Source organism: Rhinolophus ferrumequinum, chromosome X (genome assembly GCF_004115265.2).
Source record: "Rhinolophus ferrumequinum isolate MPI-CBG mRhiFer1 chromosome X, mRhiFer1_v1.p, whole genome shotgun sequence".
NCBI lineage: Eukaryota > Metazoa > Chordata > Mammalia > Chiroptera > Rhinolophidae > Rhinolophus > Rhinolophus ferrumequinum.
The window spans coordinates 75,636,248-75,645,477 of record NC_046284.1 but is presented as its reverse complement, the minus strand read 5'-3'; the positions used below and the strand labels follow the sequence as shown (position 1 = coordinate 75,645,477).

Genomic DNA, 9,230 nt, shown 5'->3' with positions numbered 1-9,230 from the left:
TCCCCACATGGGCCTCTGTGAGCTGTGCCCTCCACAGCTAGTTTGAAACAGCTACTTGACTTTGAGCTGATGGGTCCTGGAAAAACACACTTAAATAAATAAAAGTTTAAAACAATAAAAGAGGTGACCTGTAAACCTTGGTGGGGTTTGTGTGTGTGTGTGTGTGTTTTGTGTTTTTTTATTGTTGTTGTTTTGTTGTTCTTGTTGTTTTTGCCTACCATGGATGATTCTTTTAACTGGACTGAGATCTACAGACCCCAAAATCATCTCCACTGGTGAAATTTCAGGTATCAGCCCAAATAGCAAGGGAGGTATTTTATTATGCAGCGGTGAGAGGAGGGTTGGGGAACTTCTTAATTGTCTAAATTAAATCAAATATGCAATTGTCTTCTCTGCCTCCATGTGCTAACAATTTTGATTAGAGGCCTTTGCTGATACACATAGAGATTGCTTTAGAAATGCATATGTTTTGGAAGTGAACATTGGGGCAATTTTTATTTATTTTAGTTTTCTTGAAGCAGCTATGAAGTATTTATTAAGAGAGAGAAATTTAAACTAAACAACTTTCTCTTTTTCTTTGCAGCAGAATCACACGGAAGGACCATTTCTTCAAAAATGAGCATCACATATGTACAGGGATTTTTTTTCTAATAGTAATTCTGAGGCCTGAAGTGGACAAGATGAGCTTAGGGAACCTCTTGCCTCCTCAGCAGCTCCGGCTCATTGTAATTGGGCTTTCTCTGCTGTCTTTGGCAGAGACATATGGGTTCAGTAAATGTACACAGTATGAATTGGACATTCACCATGTGTTCTGCATTCGGAAGAAGATCATCAACTTGACAGATGCCATTTGTGACATCCCTGGATACACTACTCATCTCAACCTGACACAAAACCAAATTCAAATCCTTCCTCCTTATTGCTTCACTAATTTGTCTGCTCTGGTAGACTTGCGACTGGAGTGGAATTCCATTTGGAAGATTGAGGAGAGGGCCTTTTGGGGACTTGAAAATCTGACCTATTTGAACTTAGTAGAAAATAAGATTCAAAGTGTGAACAACTCCTTTGAGGGCCTGTCCAACTTGGAGACTTTGCTCCTGAGCCATAATCAAATTACCCATATTCACAAAAATGCCTTTTTCCCTCTTGTCAAATTGAAACATTTAAGCTTATCTAGAAACTCCATTACCAATTTTTCTAATATTCTTGAAGCTGTCCAGCATCTTCATCACCTGGAATACCTTGATCTTACTAACAATAGCATCGTTTCCTTGGACAACAGCCCCAGGTCATTGGTCTCCCTGACCCAGCTGAGCCTGCAGGGGAACAAGCTGAAGGAATTAAATTTCTCTGCTTTGTCACTGCCTAATCTGACCACTCTGGATGTCTCTCAGAATAGCGATGGAATCATCCAGACTAGAGTCATTCAGAATGTGGCTCTAGAAACTCTGCCCCAACTGAGGAGATTGAATTTGAGTGGAACATTGGTGAAACTAGAGATGCTTCCAGCCAAACATCTACAGAATCTAAGGGAAATGGACCTTAGTAACCGAGAGTTTAGAGGTGGTCATCTAAATTTGAACACAGTATGTCACCTCCTCAGAAACTTGCCCTTATTAGAGGTTTTGGTTTTTAGGAAAAAAGGCACTGATGCAGGGGGCATAAAGCACCTTGCCAACTGTACCAAACTTTTGTCTCTTGACCTGAGCCAAAACAATAATCTGGTTCACCTCAATGACAGTGAGTTTGATGCTATGCCCAGCCTCCAAAGGCTGAATTTAAATAAGTGCCAACTTTCCTTTGTCAACAACAGGACCTGGAGTACCCTCCAGAACTTGACAGCCCTAGACCTCAGACACAACAAGTTTAACAGATTTCCAGATTTTGCATTTTCACCCTTGAGGCACCTACAATCTCTCTTTCTCTCTCGAAATCCCATCACAGAACTCAATAATATGTCCTTCTATGGGCTGTATTCGTTGAAGGAACTCAACTTGGCTGGGTGCTGGATAGTGAAAATTGACAGTTACTCCTTCACTCAACTCCCAAATTTAGAGAGTTTAGACCTTGGACGCAATAATATTCGAACTCTAAAGACCAGAACTTTTCGGTTTCTAAAGAAACTCCAAGTTCTGATTCTCTCCAACAACCGCCTGAATGTTATAGAGAAGAATGCATTTTCTGGCCTTACTTACCTCTGTAAACTTGACCTGGCATACAATAGCTTGTCAAGTTTTCGAGCAGGCCTTTTTTTGGGCCTTGAAAATCTAGAAGTTTTGAATCTCAGTTTTAATAAAATTACGTATGAAACCACTAGGACCTTGAAATGTCCTCCATTTATGAACCTCAAGTCTTTGAAACAACTCAACCTAGAAGGACAAATACATGGGATTCAGGTTGTTCCAACCAACTTCTTCCAAGGGCTGAATGGCTTGCAGGAGCTACTTTTAGGAAAAAATCCCATGGTATTTTTGGACCATCTCCAATTTGACTCCTTGACTAATCTCACAAAGTTGGATATCTCAGGCACAAAATCTGGAGACCGAAGTCTCTATTTAAATACTTCCTTATTCCAAAAACTCAAAGGACTAAAAATGCTGCGCCTGGAAAACAACAACATAGAGTCACTGACTCCTGGCATGTTTTCTGGCTTAGAAAGTCTTCAGGTCTTCTCTTTAAGATTCAACAACCTAAAAGTCGTTAATCAAAGTCATCTGGAAAATCTGAAGTCTCTGATGTACTTTGATCTCTATGGGAACAAACTTCAGTGCAACTGTGACAATGTGTGGCTCAAGAACTGGTCAATAAACACAGCAAATGTGCATATTCCTTACCTCCGGAGCTATCCTTGTCAGCAGCCAAATACCCAGAGTTTGTTGATAGATTTTGATGATGCTATGTGCAATTTTGACCTGGGAAAGGTTTACTTCTTCTGTTCCTTCAGTCTGGTCCTCACAACCATGGTCTTCTCTTGGTTCAGTGCCAAGATGATTTCATCTTTACGGTATGGGCTCTACATATTTCGAGCCTGGTACATGGCCAAATGGCATAAGACAGAGAAGGAGTTCATCTATGATGCCTTTGTCTCTTTCACTGCTACTGATGAGCAGTGGGTATATGAAGAGCTTGTTCCAGCCCTAGAAGAATGTGGCCAGCCCACCTTTAAGCTCTGTCTTCACCACCGGGACTTTGAACCAGGTACAGACATCTTTGAAAACATTCAGAATGCCATCAACACCAGCCGGAAAACTTTGTGTGTGGTCAGTAACCACTACCTGCACAGTGAATGGTGCCAGCTTGAAGTACAGCTGGCCAGCATCAAGATGTTCTATGAGCATGAGGATGTTATCATCTTGATCTTCCTGGAAGAGATCCCAAACTATAAGTTATCCAGTTACCACCGACTCAGGAAACTTGTGAATAGGCAGACATTTATCACCTGGCCAGACAGTGCCCATGAGAGGCCACTCTTCTGGGCTCGTATTAGAAATGCATTGGGCAACAAATCTGTGGAGAGAGACAATACACAATTAATTGTGGTCCAATGACTGGAAGTCTTTTTGAACTCAAATTCAGTGTTGCCCAAGATGTGTATAAACTAAGAGTGTGACTGAACTTACCTGCTCTGCAGGGAAAAGGATGTGAGCTGTTTATGACCATAAGACCCAGGATCATTTGGTTAATATCCGTCAGGCAATTGGAAGAGTGAAGGGGGCTGCTTGAGGAAGCTTCAGAAACAGTGTCCCTATTATTAGCAGATTATATATCTGGAAAGTATACCTGTTTTATTAAGGGGAAGACTTGGCAGACAAGTCATCTGAAAAGTCTGGGGATTAGGAGAGCCCTCATATGCACTTGAGAACATTGCTCAGCTTGTTTCTCCAAATCAGTTCCTGTCAAGATAGATTGGACTGTACTCTTTCTAAGAACCTGTAACAACAGAAATACCACATACAGGACTCAATAAAAACAAAACAAAACAAAAGTTAGGATTCTGGTATATTCTCCTTTAGGGCATAAGATTCCGAAGTTCAGCTTTTTCCTCTAAGTCAGAGCCCAAGAGTTAAGAGAATTCTAGTTTGGATCCATCTATTTACTTAATGGGAAACTGTCTTGATGAATGAGCAGTGCAGTGATGGCTGCAGAAACTATCACCTGGCTGTGATAAAACAGATTTCATAGACAGAGCAGTTTTTGGTAGGGGTGTAGACTCCAGTGGCTTCATGCTTCATGCTTCAGGCACCAGACACACACCAGTGTCCTGTAGCAGGCAATGCCTATTGGAAGCAACACCCCGCATAAGGGCCATGGCTCTTGTATTAGGCAAAGGTGCTATAAATTCATGCAAGAAGGAACTTCCTACAGGAAAAGTGCTACACATTCCTGAAGCAAGAGGGACCATAGGGAGTCAAACAAGATCACCTTATAGTGGTAGTAGCAGGGTACCAACACCTCTTTTCTGATTGTCTCTCTGCAAGGACTTGGTCTTTTGTTGCTGGCTTCCTTCTCCAGTCTTCCCCTTATCCCTAAGACTTCAGGAGGAATTTGTTGAGGAAAAGATGCTGAGGGGCAGAATTTTTAGCAGCAGGGGTAGCTAAATGTTTACTTCAGTGGACTCTAGCCAGGCCTCTTTGTAACATAAATGAAGAGAGGTCACGATATTTTGAATAGAACTTTTGTTAAACCATTAGCAAAAAATCCAAGGGCATTTGTGTGGCAAATTGTGAGTCATTAGCTGGATGTTTATGGTTTAAATGTTACATTGTACTAAATATTACTTAAATATTATAGCAGGAAATAATTGGCAAAAAATATCGCATTACTTAACTTTCTTTAAATCAATGATATCTGATTTTGAGGCCCTGTTCTGCTAGACTGGTGGAAAATTCAGTATCAAGTCATTATGGTTTCATCACCCTCACCAACTAACCCCTTGTATTCTTGCATAAAGAAAAAGGTTGGTAGAGAACTCATGTAGAAAAGAAGTGTTCAGGAGTGAAAAATAAAACTGACTTTTTTTTTTTTTTGGCATCCTCAAAAAAAAAAAAAGTTGGAGCAGTTTCTCCAGTCTTTGGTTTCCACTGGTTTCCACTTGTATGTCCATTGTCCAAGCTGGATCCCTGGAGTCTGAGGGCTCTTCTGCATCTGGACTATGTTTTGCATTGAATTATTGCTAAAATTGGACACAGCCATTCCCTCCTGGAGATGGAGTGGGTCTTGGAAACAGCAGACCTCTGTTCTTTTCCTGGTCTTGAAACTGAGCCCTAATACTGAATCCAGACCCTAATCGTTTTTTTTTCTAGTTTTAAGTGTCTTTCAGGAGTTAACAGCATGCATCCTCACAGTGCTCCAGAGACCACCAGACCAAGCCAGATCAGACTGGTCCCAGAGCATTAAGCAGACACAGTCAGCAGCTAAATAACCCTAAGGTGACTTTGAGAGCACAGCAGAACCAAAATTCATGGATCTCAAGTAGCACACATGCTACTTTTACCTCCCAGAGCCCACTAAGATGTAAGCAGTTTGTCAATAAGGAAGATTCGGTGCAGGGACCAAATTTGGACACACATAAGATTGACAAAACAAACTGCCAGACAAATTTCTTTGTTCTCTCACCCCCTCCACATCCCTAACATTGGATGGATTAGTTCCAAGACTACCCAATCAGATCCCTTGAATTAGAATTAATAAATATGTATAACCTCTCTTTACCTTCACCTCTTAAAATTGATCCCAAACCTTTGTTCAGGGAGACTAATTTGAGCTTAGTCTCTGGTCTTCTCATTTGTCTGGCCTGATGAATAAATCTCTTTATCTCTGCGAAAACCTGTCATCTCAGACTTTTGGTTGCTCTGTGTGTGGCAGGGCATTGAACTCACTGCCTTTGTTCGGTAATAGTCAGGTAATCTTCACCTCTCTGGCTGCTTCAGCCACAACTCTATGTTCTGCTCCCCACCCCCTACATGACTCACTTTTAGTTAGGAATTTTTATGTTTAGACCTTCCTACATGGTTACTTTTGGTCTCTGAGTTTGTAAGGCCTGACATGTCAGGTTTAGTATATGGCCCCCTTTTCATCCACAAGTGTGTGAGGTGAGGGACACAATACCATGAAATAGGTGAGGGTTGTAGCCTAGTAGGAAAGTACACAGAGGTACATATGTGTGTAGTCCTCTTTGGCAGGAAAAGTGGATCATTAATTACCTGAACTGGTTTGGTTTTTGAAATGATTGAGGCACTGATGCTAGAACAGAGACTAAATTATATACACATATTCTAGAAAACCAGATGAACATCAGTGTTCATTTGTGTACTCAAGACTGGCTACATGCATTGCAGGGCTCAGTATAAAGTGAAAATGCAGGGCCACTTGTCCAAAAATTATTCATAATTTCAAGATAGAGGTGTGTCGCCACGCAGCAGCCTAACTGTTTGTTTCCTTGTACTTGCCCCCAAAGAAAAGAGAGTAAGACGGATCCTTTCAGGGACTTTGCTAAACCTTTGTGTTTGCACCTTATGTCTCTCTGTTTGGTCCCAGAAAGATGGCTGGTCAGCCAATGACGGGTACAACTTTCCACGTGGAAAGCGACCTAAGACAGGCGGAGCCGAGTGGGGACCAAAAGGAGAACCCACAGGGTTCGTAGAGGTGGGCACAGCCCCCCACCTTCCTCAGGCTAAGGAAAGCCTCTGCCTCTGTGGCTGCATTCCCTCCCAAAACCTGCAAGGGAAGTGATTCAATGATGTGCTCTCCATCTATTCATATGCATATAGGTTTTGTCCCTTGGGGAAGTTGAGACTTCTGGTCTAGCTGCCTGCAGGCAAGGGTGATTGGCTTGAATCAGTTTCCTATTATGATGTATGGGATTCACAGATCTTGAGATTGACATGCTTTATCTCCTTTACTTCCCCACCTAACTAATAAAAGCTGACGCTAGGCCCAATTAGGTGCCACAGCCCAGACCATGAGGCTGCCGGTCCCTTGGCCCCGCTTGCACTCTATTCATGGCTACTGTCTTTTCTTAACCCTGCGCCGCCCTCCTCACTCCCCAAAACCCTCCTTGTGCTGGACGCAACAGAGGTGGCAGAGCATTAAACCAGGCAGAGGGAGTGTGGCACCTTGTGTGACTGCTCTGGTCACAAGCCCATGAAGCCAACCCTGCTTGTGACCATTAGCCAGAAGAATAGGCTTTGCCCCTCACAACTTATCTCCAAATAGGAAAACAGTGGGTACTTTGCAGGGAACATAAGATTCAAGAATCGGGCAACATCCCATCTAGCAACTACAAGGGAACACAGTGCAAAAGTACAAAACGGAAGATTTTTACAGAAGGCTGGGACAAGGGAGCTATTAGCAAAAGAAGGGGAAAGATTATTTTAAGGCTAGAATTTCTTTTTTTGGAGGGGAAGGGAAAGGCAAGGGTTTATCATTGCAGATTTCCTCTTCTTCTTTTGTGTGTGAGGGGAATGGAAATGGCCCATGTGACAGAGCACCTTACTGGTACTTGACCAGACAGTTTCAGACTGGCTGATTAAGATTACATTTCTGGGGGGCGGCTGGATGGATCAGTTGGTTAGAGCGCGAGCTCTTAATAACAAGGTTGCCAGTTCGATTCCCACATGGTCCAGTGAACTGCGTCCTCCACAACTAGACTGAAAACAATGACTTGAGCTTAGAGCTGAATCGCTGGTAGATGGCTGGTTGGCTCAGTGTTTGGAGTGCGGTGTTCATAACACCAAGGTCGCCGGTTTGATTCCCACAGGGTCCCATGAGAAGAAACAGCTTGAGCTTGGAGCTGAGCTGCCGGTAGGTGGCCGGTTGGCTCAATGGCTAGAGTGTGGTGCCCATACCACCAAGGTCACCGATTTGAGTCCCACATGGGCCAGCGAGCTGCGCCCTCCACAACTAGATTGAAAACAACGACTTGACTTGGAGTTGATGGGTCCTGGAAAAACACACTGTTCCCCAATATTTAATAATAATAATAACAGTAATAATAGTAATAATAATAAAAGATTACATTTCTGGTGAAGGCTGCAACAGCAAAGGCTGAAACTGCAAGTAGGTCAGCTATTAAGTCTAGGTTTGGATTTAGTCTAGGTTTGGTATCATGGTCTTCAGCGCAAGAGATGCCATTTTGTGCCTGTGGTTTTCACTTTAACTCATGTACAAATATTTACTCAGCTGGGATACAAGGCAATTCATTTCCTAGACCAAATCACTAGAACTACAGTCATTTTTAATGAAGCCATTGGGGCTGTAATTATTTTAAAAACATATTTGGAAATGATTGTTAAATAGTTAATTTCTCTATCAACCAATCTGAAGTAACAAGAGGTTTAAATTGCAACTGAAAATAATTAGGATGAGAAAAAGAGAAAGACTCCACCAAAAAACTATTAGAAACAATCAACGAATACAGTAATGTGGCTGGCTACAAAATCAACGTACAAAAGTCCATTGCATTCCTATATACTAACAACGAAATCTCAGAAAAAGAAATAAAAAAAAGTTTCCTTTTACAATTGCAGCAAAAAGTATAAAACACCTAGGAATAAACTTAACCAAGGATGTGAAAGACCTATATACTGAAAACTATAAGACATTTTTTTTTTAATTGGGGAAGGGGAAAAGGACTTTATTGGGGAACAGTGTGTACTTCCAGGAATTTTTTTTCCAAGTCAAGTTGTTCTTTCAATCTTAGTTGTGGAGGGTGCCGTTAAGCTTCAAGTTGTTGTCCTTTCAGTCTTAGTTGTAGAGGGCGTAGCACAGCTCCAGGTCCAGTTGCTGTTACTAGTTGCAGGGGGCGCAGCCCACCATCCCTTGCGGGAGTTGAACCGGCTACCTTATGGTTGAGAGGATGCGCTCCAACCAACTGAGCCATCCGGGAGGCAGCTCAGCTCAAGGTGCCATGTTCAATTTTAGTTGCAGGGGGCACTGCCCACCATCTCTTTTGGGACTCAGGGAATTGAACTGGCAACCTTGTGGTTGAGAGCCCACAGGCCCATATGGGAATCAAACTGGCAGCCTTTGGACTTAGGAGCATAAAGCTCTAACCGCCTGAGCCACTGGGCCGGCCCCTACAAGACATTTTCAAAAGAAATTGAAGAAGACACAAAGCAATGGAAAGACCTTCCATGCTCATGGATTGGAAGAAGCAACATAGTTCAAATGGCCATATTACCCGAAGCAATATACAGATTTAATGCAATCCCCATCAAAATCCCAGTGGC

At 42.4% G+C, this 9,230-nt stretch overlaps 1 protein-coding gene across 1 annotated transcript; it reads left to right on the top strand.

The window, feature by feature from the left end:
- Nucleotides 1-219: 219 nt before the first annotated feature.
- LOC117014492 (toll-like receptor 13) lies at nt 220-6,737 on the top strand. Its single transcript, XM_033092502.1, has 2 exons — nt 220-275; nt 584-6,737. The coding sequence occupies exons 1-2, from the start codon at nt 220-222 to the stop codon at nt 3,546-3,548; spliced, it is 3,021 nt and encodes a 1,006-aa protein (XP_032948393.1). The 3' UTR covers nt 3,549-6,737.
- Nucleotides 6,738-9,230: the final 2,493 nt, after the last annotated feature.